Below are 25476 nucleotides of genomic sequence, written 5' to 3'. Positions count from 1 at the left end.
TAAATTGTATAAATTAAATGACCGCTTCTTAAAAAAATCGATATTGTAGCGCTTCCATTTTCTATTGTATCTATATTCTTACGCCCATTCGTTCGGCGCTTCAAAAATGTGAGAATCTGTTTCACAGAATTTGAACTTGTGCAAAGTCGAAGTACGGAAAACCCAGAATTTAAAAAAGACCAAAATCGTAGCCAGCAAAAACCCATGAAATCCTCGTAATCCTCGTAATGTAAAAATTCTGTAATTCAGCTGTGATGAAAAAAAAAACGGCCATCAATCATGATTCGAAATTCAATATACTCAAGTTAGCACCAAAAAATTCAATGAATTCGAAACCTTCACTTCATTCAGCAGAAAATGAGGTTTTTTTTTTTACGCTATACGACTTAATTTGTAATCAATTCAACCTGATTTTCCGACAACTTTTCCCTCGTACTTTTAGATCCTTTTCAAAAACGGTACACAAGAGAAATTTCACGATCGGAAGTGTGTCTGTGTGAGAATGCGAATATCCGTAACTCGTGATCAGTAGCTCGGAATGCGCGACGACGTTGGTCGAGGATTACGCATTTTCCTCACAACTTTTTCCCCGCTTTTACTTGACGAAGTACTCGAGTCATCACCGTGCGATTTAATTGCCGCAGATTACATCGGTACGTAGAAGGAACACTTATACACTGGATACCGGTTGTTTACTCCCGTTCGTTGCGCAATGTATAGACAGAAATGTTTTATAATTGAGATTAGATGTTGCGATAGCTTCATTTGGCTTATTCAGATCGCACGATATATGAACCGAGTGTCTATTTCAACGTACGTGCATCCAATGATTTAAGAAAGGGACATAACTTTTTACGACTCTGCTCATCGATTGGTTTGATCGATTCTCCACAATCCGGGTTATCATTGGAAATAATTACAGTTTCAGATTCTAGATTTTTTATTGCAAATTCAAAACTGTACGCTCGAGTGATTTCATTTTTGTGATAAAATTGACCGAAGACAGTTATGCTCACAATCGCCTCAACAATTTGGTACCTCGTTGAATTTCTGACAGTCACAAAATTGAAAAACAAACTATAAACTTGATCTTTTTACTTATTTATGAATAGTCGATCGAAGTTATTACTGACTTTTTCGGTAAGGTTTATTCAACTATAATCAATGACGTGATATGCGATGAGGAGAAAACTCGATTTTGAATACATTTATGATTCGTAATCAGAAAGAAAACCGATTATAATGACATTCGTATGACATATTTGAAATTGATATTTTTTAGCTAAAAATAGCAATTGTAGTTTGTACTTTTCACTTTCCAGATAACAAATTGAATTGATAATTAGTAATTTTTTACTCCTCATTGAAAATTCTACTTAACGCAGATACTTTTATCATATTTTAACTTGTCTCGAATGACACAAATAAATTTATAAATAAAAAGAGAAATAAAAAACTTCAAATTGTGACCACAGGTGGTTGAAAAAAAAGAAAACACTCGATCAGGTAGCGCAGACGAAATTATGCATTCTTCCATTCAATTGCACGTGGGGGATAATTGAAGCTTTTCGAATAGATATCGGTGAGTGGCACGGCAGTCCTCCTACAGTATCGGTCTTATTCTGGATCCCTCCCGAACCTCACCCGACCGATAAGGTAGGCGGTTGACATACCGAGTACAGAAATATCAATGAACATTTTTCCTGCCGGCTCGCTGTTAACTTAAAATATCAAAGGGAGAAAGAAAAACATCCGATACTCATCACGTAGGGAATTTATAATGAAAATATTTTTATTGTAAATATGTAAATTTCAGTTGGATGAGTGTTATTATTTCTTTTTTTGCCTAGTTACAAGTTACCAATAAAATGAATATTTTTTATTACTTTGAATTACGAATTACATTTTACGAGCATTAAGAATATCACGTTCCAGTACATCGAAATCTGAAGAATCATCGATGGATTTAGCAGAGCCTGAATTTTTGTAACAATCTCACTGATGCTTTTATATTCCTATGCTGTAGAGCTCGACTGAATTTTTTTATTTTTGTTCATGTTACGAAATGATAACATTTCTGACCTCTCATACATTGATTCGATGACGTGTGTTTCTTAGACTTATTTGACGTCACGTGACTTTTGACCCGAGGTAAGTAACAGAATTAATTTACTTGGTAAAGGCAAGAAAAAATACCTTCTCCAAACATGAACAGTATTTGAAGATTTTATTAAATATGCGTACAATATTTCATTATCGTTTACTGCAATTAAAGAGAATCCTTTATTACTTAGCCGATTTTCTCGGTTTTGTTTAGCCCGGGCGCCGACCACGTCAACTGGAGAATATTTCTCACAAGGTGTTTTCCGGAATTTCAATCTCGCAGAGATAATACCCTAATGGCACTCCGGCTTGAGAGTTTGTTTCGTTGCGGTGGCAAGGGATAGTTTCGAGAAGACCATCCCACGTTCTTGTTCTGACACATCCGTGATTCAGGTCAACGTGACCACTTTCAAATGGTATATCATTTACAACGGATCCTGTAGAATGAAAGAATCGATCGATTATTTCACGTAGAATTCACATATAATCAGGATTTTGAGAAATTGAAACTCACCGTCTCGAACGCTGACCCATTTGTCGAATAGACGGTAAATGCCTACGTGTATTCTTTGTCTGTTACTCGGCAGGTGATTGAAATAGCTGTACGTCTCTTGGCTATCAGCTATCCCCAAACGCGCACCATCCTTCTCGCATAGCTTTTTCGCCTCCACCCACGATACCTCCTTCTCGTAAACCTTATAGGCTACACTCGAGTTGCGATATGGGGCGTAGCCTTCCGGAAGTGGCGTGTTGATTTTACTTTGGTTGTAGATCCGATTCATAGGTGAATCTGTGAATCCAATGAAATGTATAGATCAGCCAAATTCCACAAATATCACATACGTATCTGGTTTCCGATCTACTCAGCGACGAAAGATCTATACCATCTGTGACATTTTTCGTGGTTGAAGCTGCCGCGATCAACTGACCCAATTGCTGTAACGATATTGAAGTACAGACTGGGACCCGTACGTCATTACCTGGAACAAAGAACAAAGTTTGTCTCAGTTTCCTCGTTCTTGCAACCTTCGAGTACTCAGATATTGTCTTATTACTCAAACGGAGCGTGAAGCTGGCGTTTGGCGCAGGGCACAAGATTCCCATCAGGGTCAAAAGGCACGCAAACTTCAGGAAGAACGATGTAAACCGTCGCGTCATTTTTGCGCTGACGTTAGTCTTTAGCGAAACTGACCGTGTCAACTGGTGCGTGCAGCTGTTGCTGGCGTCTTTTATATCATATAATTTCTCATGTAGGGGGGGGGGGGGGGGGGGGGGGGGGAATCCCACCCCCAATATTAGCTATACGAATGGCTTCCATTGCTTGTATTATTTGGAAGCTGATATGGCACAACTTTGAACAAAAATGCAAATTCGGTGTGTGAAGAAATTTTTTTTCAGTTGAAATCATTTCCACGCATTTACAACTTCTTGACGGATCTTGCTGACGCGATGGAAATTTGTTTTTATGCCTTCTCGTGAAATATTTTCGAATTCAGCGATTATTCAGGTCTTAGAATGTCAGAATCGAAGATACCGAATGTTCTTATCGCCTCGCACTATTTCTGGACGAATAGTCGCGCTTTATTTCGTTTTTTGGTTCTCGTTTCGTTAAGGTTTTCCTCGTCAAATCTTTGTACGTCAGTTTTGCGATCGGCTTCACGATCTTTATTACCTGATCAGCGGTTATCTTCGCTTGATTGACATGGAGAAAGTATCACGAGTAGGTTTCGGATAGAAGATTCAGATCGGAGTTTGGAAAATCATCGGGAGATCAGGCCACGCGTCTGTTTTCATAATAGTTTCACCGATGTTCATACATTTCAATAATGAAATCGAATAAAATTATCGTTTCCTTATAGTTTTTAGATGAAACCTTTTCTAAATTTTCGTACATTGCTTTGAGGATTGCTGTTTTCCAGAGTTTCATGATGGTACAAGAATTCGTTATTCGGTGTCGGTCACCGTTATCATTTTTATCATATAACACTGATTGTGAGTTGAAATTCCACTGACGACATCAAAAAACCCACTTTTAAAATATCTCCTTTCATTTAATTACCAAGTATTACTGAATTTCTTAACAGTCTTATCAACAGATGTTGACGTCTTCTAACAGAATTATAAGGAAAAAAGTACAAAATATTCCATGGAAAGCCCCATGCGTTAGTCTTTCAGCCCGATATCTGTCCAGAGCTATATCTACCAATCCGATTGGAGGGCGGAAGTTCACAGGTCGTTTCCGGAAGCCAATAGTTTATTAACTTCAACCTGCCTAGTCAGCCAGCACATTGATTAGAAGTTTATGATTCACAGAAACGGACATTCTTTCATTTTTTTCTAAAATGTGCGTCCGTCCGGAGTTGTCTGGGCCAAACTAGACTACATATCAATCAGAGTTTCTGGTCAGACGATCTTTCAGTACGGCCAATATCGGCTGTGACTACTGATTACCAAAACGTGCAGCGCCAGGACCGTGAATAGCTTTTACTACTGATCGAAGACACGGTGGGAACGAATATCATCCTATGCTCACGTCAGATGATTTCTTCTCCGTCGGTAAGTCATCGACAGTCACACCCGTTACCTCGAGAAAAAATCTCCTCTGTTTTCGTCGGTATGTGGCTCACTGTCGGAGTTATAGATCACCGTTATTTCATTGGGCGATGCAAATTTCTCACTGTACTGACGGATAACGGAAAAACACCTGAGTTCATTTCGCCAAAAAATTTGGCTCGTGGAATTTTCGTTTCATTTTTATACCGAATTACGTTCTAATTTTATCCACGTTGTTTTCTTTCTTTTCTATTAGTTTTCTTCAAAGCAAATTTATCCATTATTTTTTTTTCTGGAACAGTGAAGAATTATTTTTGATTTCTGTCCACCTCGGAATAAAACATCAACGTCGGTCGAAAAAAAGGATAAGTTTCCAAATTTTTCTGGACTCAAGCAAAGTTCAAAGAAATCCAAGGATTCGTCATAGTGTTAACTTACTTGACTGATCTTAAAAGTATATTCGTATAAATAACTTTGCAATGTTTTCGCACGACTGAATTCTGAAATCCTTACTATTTCATATTAAAAATATAATATATTAATTGGCAATTCTCTCTCATCTGGGCATATAATTTTTATTACAAAACGCGAACAGTGTACAAAAATATTCATATAAAGATATCGATTTACAATTACATAATTATAAATGTATGGCTTCTCAGGTTATATATTTAGACCCTATTTATATACAGTACAAATGTCAAGTCAATGTTGAAAAACAAAAATAATAATAATTCTACATTCCTGTAGACACAGGGAATTTTTTCATCAGTTTCAATAATACAAAAAAACAGTTTCAAGTCCGTATATTCAACGTTTTAACTTCCAGAGTTGCAAGTCACGGTATCCCACCATTCGCACCTCTGTTTAGTCACGCTGAATGCCGTTCCAGCTGCGCAGAGAAATGAGCTTATTCCATTTTCGCGACACAGGTGAAATACCTGTAAAATTGCAAGTCACGTGTGAAAAAAAATCAATAAAAAACAAAGTAGCGATAAATTTAAACGGCGAAAAAACATGTAGATGATAATCGATTGCAATGGATACAAAATCGATCACCAACGTAATGAAAGAAGAAAAATACTCACTTGACACTTTGTTTCAGGGTCAGGAATCATTCCTCGTTTTTCTCCGCATCTAAATTTCGTTTTCGGTATCCTCTTCAGGCCTGTGTATCCGGGCAATTCCGTTTCCGGCGAGTGTGAAACGGATTTGGAACCGGAAGTAGAAGCTGCTCTTTTAACCGTCCTAATTCCGGACGTCCGACGGAAAGATCTATCGTGATAATCGTTCAAAAATCCCTCGTAGTTTGTAATAATCTGTAAATGAAAACGACTAAAATTTCTCTGCAAATCTAAGAAGTTGAACCATTTTCAATTCCATGGACCAAAAAAGAAACAGCGATTTTTTCTAATCCAACGAATGAGTTTTATTTATAAAACTAGTCTTCTCATAATTGAATAATGTAGATAGGGTTCCAGTTTTTCATTGAAAAATAACAAAAATCGGTTCAAATATGTTTACAATTTCCACAAATCGTTAAAAAAGAAATATATTTTTACACACATGGCAGATCCGTATCAATGATGATTTATTCCACGAATAAATGAGCGCGGTGGGAGCTAGAAATTGTCCCAAGAAGCACGTGGTGAGGTAGTTCTAGGATGCAAGCGTGTGACGTAGATGTATCGATCTAGTAAGATCTACAAATTACGCAACGAGCTCGTGGGAATGAAGATAAGCTTCCGAACACAAGACGTGCAGATATGCAATGCATGAAACGCTGCAGCCAGTGAATGCCTCTAATGTGTGCATCGGTTGAATAATAATAATCATAACAATAATAACAACACGATTATGGAAAGCGCGAAACACGTGTTACAGAACAGAAGACGTAAGAATATCATAACGTGTAGCTCGTTAATTCGAGAATTTATTTGAACTGTGTTTAATCGATTGTATAAATCAGAATCGATCGGAGATCATGGATTTTGATTGATAGTTACTAAAAATGCGATTCTACGATTCCAAATTTTCAACAGAATTTCAAACGTTTTACTTTTACATTCTTTCTCATGTGTTTTTTTTTTTTCTTTTGTCATTTGCCTTAGATAGCCAATATTTTATAGAATGAGAAACTGCTGCTGAAATAACTAGGCACGAAAAGAAGTTCACTTTTCTCGTAAGCGCATACAACTCAAGATGAAGAAAAGGATATTGTTCATCGTGTGAATAACGCGATACACTTTATAACCTGCTGAGGCTCATCACGTTTCAACTATTTACAAACTGTCTCAGAAACGTGAGAGTTTAAATATTTCGAAGATTAGATTCTCTCGATTTCAAGGCCTTTTTACAAGTACTCTATTTCTTATCCCAAATATTTGTACAAAGCAGAATTGAGACTTTGCATGTAATCTTCAAATTTATAATATATCGAATTGACTGTTTGGATTTACTATTTTTCCATCAATTGATGTGAAAATCACATCTTGAAAATTGAGATTTCTCTGCAGCGAATCGCATCGCGTAATCCGAGCTTAAAGGCGCGAGACACGTCTGTGGGATAAGTTGTAATTCGCTGTGCACTTTCATTACTGTTTTAAGATGCACTGTCTTGATGCTACCGCCGGCGTAATTACATCAAAGCTACGAGCTATACTGAAATTATCATCTTTCACTACTACAGTCAAAGCTGCATGAAAGAATGTCAGTCAATTCAATTCTTGAAACAAACTTCATAATCCGATGTATACAAGGTTCCAAAAATATTCCAACAATTTTTGTCTCTCATTTCAGTCTCCAGAGTCCATGTAGCAAAAAAAAAAAGTCACGAATCCTGGATCGTTCTTAAAACAAAACCGTTTTCACAACACAGTTTTGGTATAAAGATGTTTCGTAAGAAGATTGAATAAAATATTTGAGCTGAATGGTGATTACGAAATCGTGATTCTTGGAAAAACTGAGGACAACGGGATCTTAAAAAAGGGTTTAAAAAATCCATACCTGATGAGAATCGAAGTAGGGAATATCGTTGACGAAGTACTCGTCAAACGGATCGTAAATCACTTCCCAGCTATATTCTGGGCCCCAGATTTGGCCATTTGGAAAATACGTCTTGTGCTCGAACTCGCTCCTCGAAGGGATGACCAGAGGTGCATGGATGGGCTTAAAAACGCGTGGTCCGTTGGGTCTGATGCAACTGGGACGACCCGAGGGACTCGAAAGTGCATTCAACGAGCCTCGATAACCGCTGCCAAATTTCCCTTCCGTCTGGCTTTCGGTCGGACGTCGAACCACGTACGTCGTGTCGACTGTCATCGGATGCTCGTAGCGATAGCGACCTTCCGGAGGCACGTATCGCCCATCTGGGGTCAGGTAGACCTTGGAACACAAGTTTGCATCGTGAACGGTGATATTTATGAGTCAAGAAAATTTATCGGGAATTTATTTCAACGACGGGAATCGAAATTGGAAAAATCGCGTGTTTCCGGACTTGGAGAATCAATTTTCCAGAGCGTTTCAAAGTGTTATAAAATTGTTAACAATAGAGGTACGTTGGTTCGATTTCATCAGTTTCACCATAAACTGCATAACTAGGGACAGCGGTGGGATGACTTTTGATGACTGAAATATTCTGGTCCCTTTACGAACGTTTCTTCCAATTTTTCGTTTACTGTACCTGATTTTTCTTATTTATTAGAAAGTATTTTTATATCTCTTACTGAGTAACAAAAACAGAATTCAAACCAAGTACATCGTCGTAAGAAAATTCATTTTCTTTGAGCATTTGAAGCTGATGAAATCTAAATAAAATTTTCTAACGTTATTTTTGAAAATATCGATCAAAGATATCGATGTTCACACCAAAAACTCAGACATCCATTTTGTGATAAACTTTTTATTGTATTCCGTATCTCTTGAATTTTTCCTTTACCGATCGTTTCACTCAAGAATCTCCGCATTAAATATAATTCCAATTAACCCGTTTCTCTACCTTCAGGACTTCCGGCATCGCTCCCGAGGGATTGAAGTGTTTGTGGACATGACGAGCGTCGAGAACGACGCCATCAGGGATCGTGATTCCTTCTTTGTTCAGGCGATTGAGGGCTAATCGATCAGCGCGAAAGGCTTCTTCGGGGATTTTCCCGCCTTTGGAAGGCAGCACCTGCTCCCTGAAGATTTGTCGCTTTTGCTGTAATTCAAATCATTCCAATGAATTCTCGGACTCCTGATGAATCGGTCAGTTGATATCGGTATAATTTTAAAGGCTAATTTCTTCCAGTGCAGCGAATCTAATTGCAGACAAAAATTATCTCGCGTCTAAATCCGACGCGTGTTTAACGTGCGTTTTATGTCCCAGACATTAAAAACCGTTCACTCTGATTCTACGGTTGTAAATCCTCTCAGCGTACTTTCACTCGTCACTCGTTAGGTCTTCTGCATTCTCTTTGTTCACCGCTATTATAACCAAGATTCGAACAACAGCCAGCAGCGATAGCGATAGCAACAAATAACGGCGCTAAAAATCGATGTGCAGTTCTAAATTCTCTATAAAAGTCTTCTAATTTTTTAACCGTAGACAAAAAAAAAAAAAAAAAAAAAAATCCTCCGAAAATAGTCTTGAAAATACGTCCTTATTTTATGACCAACGTACTTATGCATTGAAAAAATTTCCCTCGAGAAAAATTTCAGCATCATTGCATGCGGAGAATAACGTAACTTAAGAGCTTCCGTAGATATTGTGTAATAACGCGACTAAAACGTTGAAGTAATTATGCATGTTTCTAACAATCCAAGCGTAATTAACAGAGCGTAAGATCGTGCGGTAAACGTGAACTATTTTGCATCGATGTAAGAGTCACTCGTAACGCGTTTATATTAATGCAAGAAATCTGTAAGTCGTTGCGTAACGGATTTCAGGAGTTGCTTCCTCGAGCTGTTCGGAGATCGCTGATGAAAACTGGCAGTTTTGAATTGGTGCGAATTGGTTGAAGATAAATTCGCGTTTCGTACGGTTAAAGAAAAATTAAAACGTCAAAACTTGGTAAGAAAAAACTGTCCTTCTCACCTTGTCAGCTCCGTGGACGTGGAAGAAAAAGCCGAGCACCAAAACGGCGAGGAGGTAGAAAACTGGAGTCGCCATTTTTGAGATCAACAATTTGAATCTGTCGTCAAAACTTCTGGCGCAACCGCGACGTCCATCATTCTATCGTCTCATCTCGTTGATGTCAAACAGACCGCATTAATTCTCTGGAAATTACAAAGACGACGATAAAATCGTTGAGGTAATCAACGCGTGGTTGCAGCTTTACAACGCGTGTACAATTACGCGGTACGTAAATGTCGGTATAAATATTTAGACCGAAACCAAACGGCCGTAATATCTCATGTCCGTTAAACTTATGACCGAGAATAAAATTGGCGCAGCTGTAAAATGGTCGAAAATGTGTCTCAATATCGTTGCAACTAACTGACCTTATAATTTTTACTTTTCCTCGTATTTCAGACATTACAGAAGCTCCAGTCATCATTTGCACGGTCATTATTAGAAGTGAAAGCAGGATGCGAGACAAAAGGGAGGAGCACCTGCTCGCAAGACAAGATCATAAAGAAGTAAGTGAACGTGAGATGAAAATTACGCGAGAATACGTTAAATATTTCCGCACTTGGCATACGCGGCACGCTAAGTTGATGTTCTTCAGTCTGGAATAGGTAAATATTGCGGAATTGAGAAAGTGTTAAGATTTCGCTGTAGAGTAGAAGAAACGTGAAAAATTATTCGGACCATTTCAGGGCCAGTGAAACCGGAAAAACCAGGAGGATTTTTCGGGACAATTATTTTCACCCGGAAGTACTGGATAAAGTAAAAGTATGAAATGGAATCCGGTTGGTCAGGTCGAGATGTGAAAGTTCAAATTCAGGTGCCATGAATTCAGTTGCGTCAGAATATCAGAACGGTATCGTTTTTCACGGATGGATCTGTCTCCGTGAAAAAAAACAACGAGGTACTTATACTGCATCAAATAAAAACGCGAAGGGACGAAAAAAACGCTCCGTTTTCGTCGACGAGTGAGTCTATCGTTGCAAGGAATTACTTTTACCCTCGTCGCCTAATCGAATCGTTTCAGATCCCGTTCACCACTGCAGCAGCAGACAACCAACCATAGACAAACCCAAAACCCATCTGGCTCTCACGCACGCCGCAACTTCTTTCTATCCACAACAATCTAATCCCAATGAAAGCGGATCCGCGGCGTGGTCAATGGTTGGAAAAGAATCACATCGATACTCCAAGTCTAATCAGTGATGGCATCTAAGCGATCTCAGAGTTCCGGTTTAACAAAAGGATTTAAGAGTTTGAGGACATGAAAGGAGGACATTCAGCGTTCGATGTCTTCTACGTTTCAAGTTCCCTGAATGTAGGTGATGATATTCTACACTCGAAACACGTGCTACTCGTTTACCAGTTTTTTAGGACAATTTCCGTGAAATTTAAAGGAACCCGCTAGTCTGGTTCACTATCAGAAAGGTCAATCGCGTGGGAAGATGGAATGACGAACGATGATGGTCGAGTATGAAACAACTTAGGGTACTTTGAATGCTGTAGAAAATAGTAATCGCTTCTAATCAGCACTACTGATTGCTAATCACCATGGATATTAATGGGGATTTGGGTTTAGACGAGAGGTGTACAGAGGCATGAGTCAATTATCCGCTTGACAAAGTTGCGGTAACACGATTATCGCGTCTCCTCAAGGTTGACACTTCGGAGTTTAATCAACGTCGAAATTCGCGGCGAACCAAAAGTGAACGATTTGAATTACCTAATGCTCGTTTCATCCTCCGCGTCGTCGATGAACCTCGGGCAATTTGAACCCGTCATTTTAAATCGACGATTATTCGCGTGATCACTGTACCATTTTTATCTCACTTTCTCTTCATCATCACTATAGAAGATGATACTTAGAAATTGCCACATATGTTATTCCGAATTTTTGCCAGTCACGATTACCAAGGACTCTTTAAAATTCGTTCTGTTTCTGTAATACGTTGAATAATTTCTTTTTACGATACTTAGTCTAAATATTTTCGCTGTATAAAATGGACGTTATACTCACATGGTTCAAGACTTTTCTCGATTCTTTTACCACCTCGAATTACCGTGGATGAAACACTGTATCTACCTCCAAAAATTGTGAACAATTTTACTTCACCCGCTACTTTTTGTATCCTTCTTCAAACTTTCAACCCTTATTCTTAGTCCTTTCAGCTTCACGGATATCGGGAAAACGGGAAAAACTGAAGCCAAGATCGAACCGGAAGTCAACTTTCAACGGACAACTTTTGGCGAACTTCTTGTCCGTCGCAAAGAAAGGATGATACTAGCATGAAGACCGTTCTTTCCTCCGTGATATACCACGGCTAGCCGTCCGAAGGTATGAGACCCCCTTACACAGTCACCCGTAATGTCTACATGAACACAATTACACAAGCCTGTGTAAGAATCAGATTGCGTGTACGGATGTACAAGCCTTCTCCCGCAGGAGCAGCAGCTTCTCGGTGAAGAAGCTGAAGTGGGCACTTCGGTTGGCCTCCGAAGTGCACTTTCACTGTATGAGTAACGCTCTGCCAGCTTCCGTTATTAAACGTCGCGATTAATCCTCTCTTAATCTCATTTCTAAAGTGGTGCGGAATTTTCACACGTCAGGTTTATAAGGCAATTCGATGCGTCCTTTTATCGGTACATAAGTAAAATGTTTTACATGGTTGACATCGATTTCCAAAATGATAACCGAAAGTGCATTTTGTAATCAAACGAAGAGTAATAATCGACGCCACTTTTCTCCAACTTCTCTCTACTTTATCAGACTTTGATTCTTTGATCTGGATTGTTAACGGTATCTTCTATGATCAGGCAATTTCATCGGATCAAGACTTTCTCGTTATTGGATCTAATTGCATATCGCGGAAAATTGATCTCGTTTCACCTGATCAGCAAGACGCTCTACGAATCGTTCAAATTCTAATCGCAAGAGAAAAATCCCACCTAATTTTCAAAACGATTTTTCCATCTTTCCACGCATTACTAAATACACTGACTCATTACCTCGAGTGTTGTTACTCTATCCAAATACGTACCAAGCGCGGGTGAAATTTTCGTAATCGTGATTTATATTCTAGCCTGTCAACATCTCACGGTTATAAGTGAACGGACTGCAGTAAAAAATGACGTCATACGTTCGTCACGGTTATTCAAACATATTTGTAATATCGAAGTTTCTCAGGACATCTCGAATCCGAAGGTGAACTCAGAGTTTCGACAAATTTTTCGATTTTGAACGAACGACTACATTCTACCTTTTTTTTTTTTTTTTTTTCTTTTTGCCGGAGTTGCCTCTGACACGATATTTTCCAGATCGTGCTCCGTGCAATTATCGTTCACTTTCAATGCCTCAGCTGCAATCTGCGTGTCTCGCGGCTCTTTTTCCTTTTTCCGTCGGTCCTTTTTCGCAGGATTATTGGCCAACGAGTAGAGCCTGCGACCGGAGCTGCAATATTACCGGTTTCGAAGACAATGATGTGGCCGTGCGATATTGTTGCGAAAACCGACAAGCAGTTGCGTTTTACACCGGATTTCGCGAACGCCTATACAAATGGCTGACTTCTTATTGTCCGAGAGCATCGAAATGGGTAAAAAAAAATTACAAAAAGAAAAAATAAAAACTTCCGGCATTGATAAAATGATTCCGGGCAAAGAGCCCGAACCCCCTGACCTTTGGCTTGACTGGTCAATGTCCGCATATCGAAGTTCACTCACGAGCATTCAGGTGAAAGGACACTCGGCCAGTTAGTTGGATAGCAATAATTCTTTGGACAAAATTGTCCCGGTTATTCTCGCCGATTGTTATGTCGAGTTTATGCATGTATGCGTGCCGCTTAATGGTAAGGAATTACCTTTTGCAACCGTAATGCGCACCGCATTTATGCGGTCTTATACGGTGAAATTCAGAAAATTAGTGTTATTAATTCCATCGTTTAAAATTCTTGAAGAATTTTCCAAAGGTCGATTGGAAAGTTCAGTCGCGTTTGAAAAGGTAGAGAAAACGTTCCTAATGAAAGTTTTCCAAAAAATTCTTTTAAGAAATAATTTAATCTCGATAAATGTAATCAAAAAGATACTTTAATTTCTTCAGAAATTTGTCTGCAACAACAACGTTTTTTGACGAAGACAATACCTGAACAGGTAAAAAAATTGAATGAAAATTTGATTTTTCATCGTTTCTCAAAAATTTATTCACACACTTTGGTTATTTCTTTATTATTATTATGATTATTATTTTCTCACATAGCTGTGTTACAGATATTCTCTGCGATACCAAAGGAGTGAAAGGCGTCTGGATAAATCGCATCCGCAGCGGTGAGTAAAGCAGGACTTCATCAGTTACGAAAAACCAACTGCCGGTACACAATTGACCGTGCAATGATAATTAGAAAACGGAAAAAATGGATGAGGACGAGGAAAATTTCGCTTTCACCCCAGAATCCCAACCTGTCCTCGTTTGTTCCTGTTCGCATTAAGCTTCGCCGAATGGGCGGCTGCGCTGGCTCTATAAGCAGCTTGCTTCGTGTTAGTCAAATCCACCTTCGCCGACTGCAGCTGCTTTCCTAGCTCATCCACTCTGTGTCTAGCCGCCTCTACCAGCTGCTGCTTTTCACTTAATTCCTGCTGCGCACCCTGAGCTGCCGCCTCCGCGTTTCCCAAATTTGCATTCGCCGTTTGAACCGCCTGTCGCAACGTTTTTAACTGAGAAAAAAAAAACAAAATCGATGTGATTATTATCGCGGATTACAATGATATAAATTTCTGTATATTTTCTAAAATATTTTATCGTAAATTTGAGAAAAATACATTGTAATTTATGTAGACACAACGAATTTGACATGTTTTTTTTTGTACAGTAAATGCGTAGTAAAATTGAATGGATGAGAAGTAACTGGAATTAACGATGGACTAGTTTCAAATCGTAAAGAGATATTATAAATCCTTGAAAAGAAATACTATCCAAATAACAGAGGTTACAAGTATTATTGTAGAAATTTAGTCTATAATCAAACGATCAAAAGTTGAATTCCTCCATAAGAAAGAAGCTAGGATAGTTACAAATGGATATTTTAAAAGAGCTTGCTATTGATTGGTCGAACATCGACGCTTTGTATCAATTTCAGTACATCTATAACTCACGAAGATCTTTGAAAAAATAAAAAAATATCAATCTTTCATTTCAAATCACTTGAAAATTGTGAAAAAAATTCCGTTCATTTTATCCCTGTAATGAGTTTCATTGATTGAGAAAACTATTTTTTACGAAGCCACTGGAACCGGTTCCTCTTCTTCCGTATTTTCGTCATCTCTATAAATAATTATTTTACACATTGACGTAGACTAAAGGTGCGATTATCTCGTAATAAAACGAATCAAGAATATCTTCAACATCCATGATTCTTAAATTTCGACGCTTACTTCTTGTTGAACTTCCTGAGCAGCTCTGAGAGCGGAATTAACATTGGACTGAGTATGTTCGAGGGACGAACTTTCCTCCTGAACGACGGCTTCGGCCTCCTTAAATTCCTCCTGGAGCTGATCGACGATCGCTTCTTTACCAGCCAATGCAGCTTCGGCAGCCTTAGCAGCTTCTACGGCCTTTTCAGCGAGCTGAGATTTGACTTGATGAGCAGCTTGTGCTCCGGCTATGTTCTGAGCGTCGGAAGCTGCCTTCGCTTCTTGTGCAGCCTTCTGAGCGATGTTCGTCACCTTGTTCGTCTTCCTTGCAGCGTCAACTCCAAATTGCTGAGGGCAAGTGATGAAAAAACGAATCGGTCGAGGGGTTCTTCATTTCTCATAACCTCCAACGACTCAATCAAAAATGGAAAACTACTCACCTCCGTACGTTTCAACCGCCGCCATCTTCTCCCTTCGGAATGACCGAAGACGACTGTGAAGGGGAAGGATATAAAACGTAGGATTGAGATTGATTAGGTTAAGGGTGAGGTCGAGGGTTGTGCAAACTCACGCATCCATATCAACACCATCGGCAGTATCTTCATGTTAGAAAAGCTGATGAACCCGACGTTTCGGTCTCTTCATAATTCCCGGTAAGTTAATAAAAAATGTAATGGCGTATTTTCTCTAAAAAACTGATCACCAATAAACACATAGACGATATCTCTGCAGACATGCGATAATTTGCCGCACATTGACAGCCAAGGACAAAAGCCAGTCTGGAAATTGAAGTCGTCGACTTCGACAATGAAAATACGGGAAGGATATATGCGAATCAAGTTTAATGGCGTCAAGAAAACAACAATATTTTCATCGATCGTTAAATCAGTCGTATCTTCTTCTCGTTCTCCACGATCTCCAATTCGCGACGCGTCTTCTGTTCCGGTTGGCGTTCGCTTTAGCAGCGTTTGCAGCAGCGCTGGCCTTCAACGCGGCCTGCTTGGTGTTGGCGAGATCGATTTTCGCGGCTTGAAGCTGCTTCGATAGTTCGTCGACTCGCCGCTTGGCGGCGTCGAGGAGTTGCTGCTTCTCGCTGTAAGCTTGCTGAGCTCCTTGAGCCGCAGCTTCAGCATTTCCGAGGTTGGCATTTGCGGTTCGGACGGCGGATGTGAGCGTCTTCAGCTGGAGAACAGGACGAACTGTTTCACCGAATATTCACAAGGATTGAGAGGGTGAGAATGTAGGAATATCGAGGAACAGAAGGCCGTTCACGACGTCGAAATTTTACGAAATTTTTTAAACTTTGAGATTCGAAATGACAGAAAAGTCAAAATACCGAAACGTCGAAGCCTAGACAGCGAAAATATTGAACCCTCAGAATTCTGACGGTCATATATTTTCACTGTTGAATTTACAAACAACATGGCGTTCGTTTCTGTTTAATTTTTGTGGCGAGTTTGCTTCAAGTTTCAACATTTCTTTACTTTTCCGCACATCGAAGTTATGAGAAATAGATTTTCAAGTCTTTGAAGGTTCGACGCAGTGTGACCCTTTTATTTTATTATTCACCCCCTTAAGAATTGGTTCTCGTCTCTGTTTGAAGACCGTCTTCGTACCTGAATCCGCGACTGCTGAGCCGCGTCCATCGCCGATTTGACGTTGGACTGAGCCTGCTGCAATGACACGCCCTCCTCTTGCACCACCGACTCTGCCTCCTTCACCTCACCCTTAAGCTGGTCTACTATCGCCTCTTTTCCCGAGAGGGCTGCTTCCGCCGCCTTAGCTGCCTGAACCGCTTTCTCGGCGAGCTGGACCTTCACCTTAACGTTATGTAACATACACGGAAATGTCAAGTTTTGATTTCTTCAAGTTGAACAATATTGACTCCTTATTGGAGTTGAATAAATACTCTTTTTTCGATCTCGGTAAAAATCCTGTTTCGAAGGTTGGTAACACAGCCATGTTCACGTTCCGTTTTTTCCATTTTTGAAGTTGAATAACAGTTCCTTTTTGGAGTTAGATAGCAACCCCTTTTTGAAATTGAGTAATACTACAATTTTTAGGTTCAAAAACAACCCCCTTTTGGAGTTGAGTGACAACTCCTATTTCGAGTTATATAACAAACCTTTTTTGAAAATGACTAACAACCCCCTTTTGTCCCGTAGCTTCACCCACCTGATGTGCAGCCTGTTGCCCAGCGATGTTTTGGGCGTCGGAAGCAGCTTTTGCTTCCTGGGCAGCCTTCTGGGCGATGCTGGATGCCTTTTCACTCTGTTTTTTGTGCGCGTCGATGGAACCAGCTTCGGAATTTATGGAACTCTAGAAAAGGTAAGAATCCTCCATCAATTTCGAAGTAATAAAAATGACTAAACAATTTTTGGAAGCAGTATCTTAAAAGTACCTTTTCGTTCGACGAAGGTCTGTGTATCCATCTGCAATCGATTTGCCCCATTCCCAGGACGACTAATAATAATTCATGAATATTGAATTGAATGACGAATGAAAATATTTTTCAATAAATTTCCAGTTCGAACCTACCTATATAAAAAATGCAGAGTGTGCTTCTCATCTTGGTTTTCGTGTGCATAACACCTCTTCGCAATGCATGATTCTCGTCAGTTTTTGACTCGTCGTTTAAAAGTTAAACACGATAATTAATAAGGTCTAACCAAAAAAGAAATACTTAAAAACGATTATAATATTATAAGCCACGCGTTCGTTGATCGTCGAAACAACGGAACGAATTCTCTATCTGGCAGGTCGCACGCTTCGATTAATCGATTAATGCATCGATTCACGCTTCTCTGATCAAAAGGACTGTACCTACTTTGAATTTGTAAAGAGATGCCAAGACGAAATATATACCGACCCGTGTAATTTATCGATTTAATCGATTTCGAGTTAGGTAATTAAAACAGGACTCGTCATTCTAGAGTAAATCAGCATGGATCCTCAATTATTTGGTAACACGGAAGCGAGTGTGTACAGAGAAAAAAAAAAAAAAAGAAAAATTGTTGCATTTACAAAATTGAATGAGAAAATACGGCAGAATAAATATTTTGTTTATTTTTAATTGAATCTGGTATCATCTAATAACTCTAATTTTTATTTTGACTACTTTTATACTTATTCGATCGATATTTCTTTGGTTAAAACAATATCTCTTCCGAATTATTAGGTCAATTCAAAAAATCCTTTCTTTGTGTTTAGCACGGAAATGAGAAAGGTAGAAAACAGGATTGACAGATTCTCTTTCACCAATTACGAGTCCGATGAAATGATAGACAACAGTCGTGACCTTTGCACCGTCTGCGTCAATCTTGATAAAAAATTTACGTACAAGATAAAAACGTTCAGAATAGAAAAACGAAGAGAGAAAATAAAAAAACTAAGGTACAGGATTTTCTTACATCAGTATACAAAATCCGCGAAAATGTTTTGTTCAGGTTACGTTGATACAGTGAAGTGAAAGAGACGAAGAATCCAACGATTGAAAGTAAAAATGAATTCAAGAAATGGTTAGCAGATATTTTAAACCGCAGTTGATTACAGCGATGAATTATTTTCACAGAAAGTTGCCTGTGCACAGGTCGAGTTTTCGATTATTTTTAATAACAGTCAGACCGCGGTACCATTCTCCGATTGTTGACGTGTATAACGAAAATATTACGTGAAACTGTACGCTCTATAACTATACATGATATAATAAAAACGATTCGTGGGTGGAAGGATCGGGATAATGTTTAATTAGCTGGATGTGGTCAAAGGCGTTTGAATTAGTCCAGATATCTGAATCACCGAAGAGAAGTCACACTTCCAGAGTGTTTAAGGAATAAAAAGCGAGACGAAAGTTCACGTAACGTTCCACAGAAATCGAACAACTAGTTGCCTGCAGCATTACGCGAGTAAACACTTTTTTTCCAACGATTTTTTCAATACTTTTTCTACCTTTTAAACTAAAACTATTTATTCTCCTCGGCGGTTTCTTCTGCTTGGGATACTTTTCTTCCTCTAACGTTTCTCGACTTCCCCCTACCAGCTTCCTTAAATACTAATTTGTAATTAGTCCTTGCGAGAACAAATAAACTCTCCAGGTATTACATTCCACGCTGAGACAAAGATAAAATTCGATTACGTTTACTGTCGATTTACATCATACATTTTGTTTTTAAACATAAATTATTCTTTATTCGTTGCAATTTCAATGAAAACAAGAAATAGGAACTCAGAACGACAAAAATTTTTCCAATAATGTAGATCCAAGGTTTGCGGAAAATCTTCTGCAAGTAATTTTCTGCTATTTTTAAAAACGAGCAGTAACACCTGTTGATATTTATTTTTTCCTGTATGTGCACGGTTACCGATCCTTTAAACAAATTATCGAGAAACTAAAAACGTTGAGTAAACAAACAAAACCAGATCTGTTTAAATAGTTTACAACAATGCCGTAATACAGTAATCACAAGTCAAATTTGCGCCATTACTGCTTTCCTTGAATAATCGATTCTAACCGGTCTATTCGATTCGGCAATTAGGCCGATCAGTTGTGCGTACGTAAGATATCGTGTAATAGCAACAGAGCCACATTTCCACAGACAATCTGCGTTCCAGATACTCAATTGATTAAACAAAAAGACAAAAAAAAAGAAACACACACACACACAATTAAGAATTTTCATTTTCACCTGCAATCAGAATCTTAATCTCAAAATTCGAAAATCGTGAGTGTCAGGAAAAATACTAGAACCAACAAAAGACAAGCATGTAATGTAAAAATAAAATAAATATCATACCAACCAATTAATTAACAATTTTTTCGGTAAGCTACGTGAACTAAGAATTGGCGCAGACCCATTTCGTTAGATTTCTTTTCTTTTCTTCTCTGTTTTTTTTATTTGTTTGCAAATGTAAAACAATCGTAGGAGATAATCGCGTCGTACAGAATCGAGTCACGGTTCGAAATGAGATCATTGAGGGCGGAAGAAAAGAATCCGGGGGGGGGGGGGAGAATTCGTTGAACCGTATAAGAAAAGTCGCGAAACCCCGGAGACCTTTTTGGCGACCCGTCAAAAGTGCAGGCAACACCGATCGTCGAAGAAAGTTCTCTGCTTAAGATCTATCTGTGCGAGATCTGTCCCTTGTTAGAACAGCAGCTGCATAATCCCGGATGCGAGATATTTTACTGTTGATTTTATATCGCACCACGATATGGAACGTTCGCGAGAGGGAAGGGGGGGGGGGGAGGTTTTTTGCGCTCAAGGTTTTTCCACCCAGTTAAATTCGATTTCGAATCGTAGATAGACGAAATATCTTCGCTGTCGGAATCGTTATTTCAACCGTTTGATCGAAGTTTTATTTCCCAAGATCCAGCGTCGGCTATTGGCCAAAAAAAAACACATCGTCTTCGGCTGGGTGATCTTCTGCTCTATTTTGTACCGTGTAAAAAACAGTAAAAAAAAGTACCGATTTCTCGCCACTTTTTGCCGCTGTTCCAATCGCCCAATAGTACTCAATGCTCTCTAATCTTCTAATCACTAAAAATCGCGATTCTCGATCAATCTCGATCTGTCAGAAATTATCGTTCGGCTCGATCGATCTGTGCCAATTTTTCCACCGCACACGTCTTCGATACTAGAATGGCGGAGCGTTTTTAACCCCCGTTTTCTCCGCCCGTTAGATTCCTAATTTTCGACAAAAATCCATCACGTACTCGGTTCTCATTCTTGCAGAGATCTGAGATCAGAGACATTTTCTCTGAAACTTTTTAACCTCCGCCCACACGTTTATTAACGTTATAAAACGATTCTGGGATCCGTGCACTTCCGCGTCTAAAATAAACGCAAATCTGCAAATCTATTTTACTCAAAAATCGAGATCTTGTCGGTCGAATATTTACGACTCGATTCTTTAGGCTCGATTCAGGCATGACGGTGCATTTTTACACTAAACACAATAGAACTTTTATTTCTAATAGGCACAAGCTCGGACACATACAAGCATATCCTTACATTATGCAAACGTTGATAATATTTGTCAACTGTTGCACAATTTTTCAATCAGATTACCTAACCTTGCCTCTCCAGCCACTTGAACACGTATAATATTATACCTAGCCACGGTGTAATTGTTTCATTTTCATCGACGAATTATTTCTCAAGCTCCTCGAAGGAATGCGCCGTTATGAGATATCTGTCAGACGGACAGAGTCTGGCGATATTTTTCGTCCATTCTTTACAAATTCTTTTTACCTTCAATGATCTCGTTTTCGATTGAATGCTCGTTGAAAAAAAATACCGTCTAATCGCCAGTCGATTGCATTCTTTTCGCGGTCAATCGATATCGGTGTATCGGATACTTGGTTCAACCAATTTGAAACCGAATTCATGTTTCATTTTTTCACAAGATCAATCGTTCCATCTCAGTCAAAAAAAAAAAGTACTTTGTTACAATTTACTCGCGGAATGATCGGCATTCACAAACTACGATCGGATAGGTCAGTAAAAATGACGAAACTTAGTCAAGCCGTTGACGTCTTTCGCCACTGCGAACACTGTGCAAGTTTCTAAGATTTTTCTCGTGAATAATGAAAAGACTTATTTCGAACTTGGGGGTAAATAAATAGTCAAGTTTGTAACATAATTTGGATCTTCCCAGGGAACACGAGCCCTGGTTTCGTAAGATGGAAGTAACGACACGGTCCAAGATCGACGAAAAGTCGATTAATCTTGGATCACAAGCTGACCTCCCTTCCTCGTGGTCTCCACCTCCCTCCCCGACATTGAAGGGGGAACACAAGACGTCTGTATAGCATGGACCAGGCAGCACTGACCAAGTCAAGAGGTATAAGAGGTCCGATTGCCGAGTGCACAAGCATCAGTTCTCAGCCCTCTTCCGGAGCATAGACAGCTCCATTTACCAAGCTAGCAACAAGTGTGGTTAACCGTAAGTATATCTTCGGTTTTGAGTACCATTCTCCATTCCACGTTCACCAGTTCACTGGTCCAAAGTTTCGCTTCAAAAACCGTAATTTTCCCAATTTTAAACCACACATCGAGTTATCTTTTCCCGAGGGTAGCACAGCGTCCGGTTTGAAAAGGGGACAAGACGTTAATCGCTTAAACGTCAACTCAAGGTATTGCGGGAATGCAGGCGAGGCCAGTTTTTCAAAGTGCATTCGAAAGGTGGTCTATGGGCGGTTCGTTATAGGAATAAAATAAATGTTGCAAGGCAGGCGTAGGTAAACGGACATGCATACGTTATCTTTCCACCTGCGCGTTCTCGGGCTTACTCATGCAGTCCGCTCACCATTCGCGGCGCGTGCACTCGAGGGGATTGGCCAATGATATTTTTTACGTGGCTTATGGAGCGCGACCGGGTAGAATGAATGTTAAGTTTCAACAAACTAAGGCGCGTTGTTACCAAATTTTTACCAATTATATAGAGCGCGACATTCTACGGAGGTAAAAATAATACGCGCGCAGAAACGAAGGTGAAAGTCCACGCTGAGACTATGATCCGGTGATCGGTGACTCGATGTGGTCGGACTTCTAATGGTTTTTCCGGTATCTATTCATTCATCGATTCCATTATTCGCTCGACGACTTCCTCTTCATTCTTTTCTCTAATTCTGCTACTGTAAACGGCAGATTTTACTTATCTCTCACTTAGAATCTCAGGCAGAATGTTCTAACGATCAATCAAAGCTACAACTATACTTAGAACAATCCCCGATTACCGGGTCAATTTTTTTGCTCGCACTCCAAACGCTGCCTGGCTAATCGTGCAACGCGACAAAACGAGAGAAATTGCTTTGGGACGGTTCGGGACAAGAAGTTTGAAAAGAAATCGTTGAGTAATCGACTGGCGTAAGCCGTGTCGACACGTAATTGCGACGCTTTTCAATTCAATTCATCGCCAAATTTACTGCATATTGTTTGAATTTTTTTTTTTTTTTTACATTCTTAAAATTTTTTTACAAATTTTGGAATCATCTTTGACGAGTAAAAAATTTATCAGAAGATGTTCTCAAGTTTCAATCGATTTTCTTCATTTCAAGTGTCAAATTGTTGCATATTTTTAACCCTTTGAAATAAAACTCTTACAGTTTTTTTCTCCATAGATGTAAGATTGAATTTTATAAGATGTTAAAATCTAAATAACAGTGTTTTCCTTTTTTAATTTGCAAAGCTTTCGAATGGGATAATGGTATTCGTTCTACAGTTAACGATTTCTAGTTTTCTTTCTCCGTCTCGAATTCGATGCAGAGTGATAAAGCAGCTTGAATCAAGTAACAAGATTCCCGCGGTAGTACCGATTCGCATTGCCAAACGTTGAATAAAAACGTAGCGATGTAGCTCTCCGTGCGTTTTGTCCCGATTATCCACGCTTATACAACAAACCGATTTCCCGAGGGTCAATCTACCATGGCGATCGAGTCCCCCGCTTGCATAGTTTTGTCGTACCGATCTCACGGGCGGGAAAGTTTCTTTTACGAAATGCCTTTCTTTCGATTTCAACACAAGCAATTCGCGTTTCGTGCAATTACAATATCCGGCGAGATGGATCGATCGACCGTCATTGATCGCGATGCATGAAGCAGATCCCACTGGTGCATAAAAACGATTTACCTAGTCGTAAATTGACTTCGGAACGTACTTTGTAGAAACTCAGTCGGTAATGCAGGGCCAAGATGATAAATTTCAGTTCCCATCGTTCCTCTCGTTCAGGATTCCCTGCATCTAACTAAGCGAAGTCCATTCTGCCCACAGCTTAGCAGTCCGATATCCCTCGAGATGAAGGTCTTCCTGGTGATCGCGTGCGTGATCGGCATGGCCCTGAGCGGCCCGAGCAAACGGCAGCAGCAGTTGGAGGCGGAGCAGCTCGAGGCAGAGGCCTACGAATACGACTACGGAAGTGAGCCATCAGCCTCACACTACGCAGACGCCGCAGTGGCGGCCAGCCACGGCCACGGCCACGGCCATGGACACGGGCACGGCCACGGCCACGTGGGCTATAGCTCAGGGGGTGGTTTGGTGAGCATAGCTCAGGGGGCGGCGGACCAGGCACACAACCAGGTAGCAAACCAGCACAGCGCAGCCGGCCAAGCAGCCTACGTGGCGAAGAACACACTGGCCCAAGCTGCGGCCCAATCAGCGGCCACAGCGGCGGCCGCACTCGCTGGAAAGCAGATAATCCTCCTGGGTCTGGAACAGCAGTCAAGGGACGCTCACGTCGCCGTTGAGGGTGAGAAAATGCAGCTCCAGCAGGCCCAGCGCGCCGCCACCGCTGCCCAGAACACCGCCCAGCAGGCGATGCACCAGGTCCAAGTGATCACAGCTGCTCTGAACGCCGCCCAGGCCACAGCCGACCACGCGGCCCAAGCTGCGGCCGAAGCTGCGGCCGAGCTTGCGGCCCAGACCGCCATGGTAGGTCAGGCCAAGGCGCGCGCCGAGACCATTGACGAACAGCTCCACGCTTCCAGGGTGGATTTCGACGCTACGCAATCCGCGGCGAACAAGGCTGCAGCGGCGGCTCAGACCGCGCAGAACAACGCGGCCGCGGCTGCGGCACACGCTGCAAGCGCGGCCAGCGCTGCGGCTGGACATCATCCCGCCAGTCTTCATCAGGCCCCGCAGTTGGGGGACTCGCTAGAGTACAAGGGATACCGGTACTAGGCGTTGTCAGGCCCTTGATCGTCAACGCTTACCATCTTTATCACCGTACCAACCACGATCTGGCCACTTATGGCTTGTCACTTCTCATCGAGTTGGGCGTCATTTGTTACCCCGGTTTTTTATACTGATGATGATGTTGTCATACCGACCACGTCGTTTTAATTTTTCGGTGTTTTTTTTTTTTTGAAAATTTTTTTTTCTTTCTCCCCCAACCCCCTCTTGCAGTGGTTTGAATTACGATGGGTATAATAATAATAAAAATTGTTGCCATGTATGTTGAACGATTATATTTTTCCTTCCTTATACTTCTCGGTTACCGATTATAACTAATTATACGTTAAGATTTATATGGATTAGGGAACCTAAAGCAGCCAACAATAGGCACCTTTGCTAGAACATTGAATTCATCGTGTTTGAATGAATGATATGTACTTTATGAAATTCTGTGGCCAAAACACAGGTAGCTGTTAATACGATATTTTAATAATTCGTTACATTATATAACGGATTCCAATCATCAAATTCACGATAGATAACATTGGTTTAAAGGTGAGCTGCTGGTTGGTTTGTCAATAATCTGTTGCTTTTCACGAATCAATCCAGGTTAATTAATTGCACAAAAATTTGGATAGAGTATGGATA

At 40.2% G+C, this 25476-nt stretch overlaps 5 protein-coding genes across 5 annotated transcripts; 1 reads left to right on the top strand and 4 right to left on the bottom strand.

The window, feature by feature from the left end:
- Positions 1-2253: 2253 nt before the first annotated feature.
- Positions 2254-3261, bottom strand: LOC124414485. Its single transcript, XM_046895433.1, has 5 exons — positions 3159-3261; positions 2988-3083; positions 2618-2893; positions 2357-2540; positions 2254-2263 (listed from the first exon to the last, which is right to left on the bottom strand). Exons 1-5 carry the CDS (start codon positions 3259-3261, stop codon positions 2254-2256), a joined length of 669 nt encoding a protein of 222 aa, XP_046751389.1.
- A 1282-nt stretch (positions 3262-4543) lies between these two features.
- LOC124414484 lies at positions 4544-9903 on the bottom strand. Its single transcript, XM_046895432.1, has 8 exons — positions 9728-9903; positions 8654-8851; positions 7663-8040; positions 5745-5975; positions 5480-5597; positions 5095-5168; positions 4731-4785; positions 4544-4593 (listed from the first exon to the last, which is right to left on the bottom strand). The coding sequence occupies exons 1-8, from the start codon at positions 9800-9802 to the stop codon at positions 4544-4546; spliced, it is 1179 nt and encodes a 392-aa protein (XP_046751388.1). The 5' UTR covers positions 9803-9903.
- A 4288-nt stretch (positions 9904-14191) lies between these two features.
- LOC124414483 (protein GRIP-like) lies at positions 14192-15914 on the bottom strand. The gene is made up of 4 exons (XM_046895430.1): positions 15732-15914; positions 15601-15653; positions 15182-15508; positions 14192-14464 (listed from the first exon to the last, which is right to left on the bottom strand). Exons 1-4 carry the CDS (start codon positions 15763-15765, stop codon positions 14192-14194), a joined length of 687 nt encoding a protein of 228 aa, XP_046751386.1. The 5' UTR covers positions 15766-15914.
- A 131-nt stretch (positions 15915-16045) lies between these two features.
- LOC124414482 lies at positions 16046-17612 on the bottom strand. Its single transcript, XM_046895429.1, has 4 exons — positions 17562-17612; positions 17336-17479; positions 16777-16980; positions 16046-16342 (listed from the first exon to the last, which is right to left on the bottom strand). Exons 1-4 carry the CDS (start codon positions 17610-17612, stop codon positions 16046-16048), a joined length of 696 nt encoding a protein of 231 aa, XP_046751385.1.
- LOC124414852 (tol-Pal system protein TolA-like) lies at positions 16797-25031 on the top strand. The gene is made up of 4 exons (XM_046895948.1): positions 16797-16991; positions 17326-17488; positions 21815-22102; positions 23929-25031. The coding sequence occupies exon 4, from the start codon at positions 23953-23955 to the stop codon at positions 24832-24834; it is 882 nt and encodes a 293-aa protein (XP_046751904.1). The 5' UTR covers positions 16797-16991; positions 17326-17488; positions 21815-22102; positions 23929-23952; the 3' UTR covers positions 24835-25031.
- Positions 25032-25476: the final 445 nt, after the last annotated feature.

Source organism: Diprion similis, chromosome 14 (genome assembly GCF_021155765.1).
Source record: "Diprion similis isolate iyDipSimi1 chromosome 14, iyDipSimi1.1, whole genome shotgun sequence".
NCBI lineage: Eukaryota > Metazoa > Arthropoda > Insecta > Hymenoptera > Diprionidae > Diprion > Diprion similis.
The sequence above is the reverse complement of the archived record's forward strand: the minus strand, read 5'-3'. Positions and strand labels throughout refer to the sequence as shown.

Excerpts from the sequence above, each read along its gene's own strand:
- LOC124414484 (XM_046895432.1), bottom strand. The coding sequence starts at position 9,802 with ATGGCGACTCCAGTTTTCTACCTCCTCGCCGTTTTGGTGCTCGGCTTT. Across the intron at positions 5,598-5,744 it reads ACCCTGAAACAAAGTGTCAA|GTATTTCACCTGTGTCGCGA; the intron begins GTGAGTATTTTT and ends GCAATTTTACAG. Across the intron at positions 4,786-5,094 it reads ATACTTTTAAGATCAGTCAA|TACAGTGAGAAATTTGCATC; the intron begins GTAAGTTAACAC and ends GTTATCCGTCAG.
- LOC124414485 (XM_046895433.1), bottom strand. The coding sequence starts at position 3,261 with ATGACGCGACGGTTTACATCGTTCTTCCTGAAGTTTGCGTGCCTTTTG. Across the intron at positions 3,084-3,158 it reads CAGCTTCACGCTCCGTTTGA|GTAATGACGTACGGGTCCCA; the intron begins GTAATAAGACAA and ends TCTTTGTTCCAG. Across the intron at positions 2,894-2,987 it reads CACGAAAAATGTCACAGATG|ATTCACCTATGAATCGGATC; the intron begins GTATAGATCTTT and ends TTGGATTCACAG.
- LOC124414482 (XM_046895429.1), bottom strand. The coding sequence starts at position 17,612 with ATGGGGCAAATCGATTGCAGATGGATACACAGACCTTCGTCGAACGAA. Across the intron at positions 17,480-17,561 it reads GACCTTCGTCGAACGAAAAG|AGTTCCATAAATTCCGAAGC; the intron begins GTACTTTTAAGA and ends TACCTTTTCTAG. Across the intron at positions 16,343-16,776 it reads CTCAGCAGTCGCGGATTCAG|CTGAAGACGCTCACATCCGC; the intron begins GTACGAAGACGG and ends CCTGTTCTCCAG.
- LOC124414483 (XM_046895430.1), bottom strand. The coding sequence starts at position 15,765 with ATGAAGATACTGCCGATGGTGTTGATATGGATGC. Across the intron at positions 15,654-15,731 it reads GATGGTGTTGATATGGATGC|TCGTCTTCGGTCATTCCGAA; the intron begins GTGAGTTTGCAC and ends TCCCCTTCACAG. Across the intron at positions 14,465-15,181 it reads CTCAGGAAGTTCAACAAGAA|TTAAAAACGTTGCGACAGGC; the intron begins GTAAGCGTCGAA and ends TTTTTTTCTCAG.
- LOC124414852 (XM_046895948.1), top strand. The coding sequence starts at position 23,953 with ATGAAGGTCTTCCTGGTGATCGCGTGCGTGATCGGCATGGCCCTGAGC.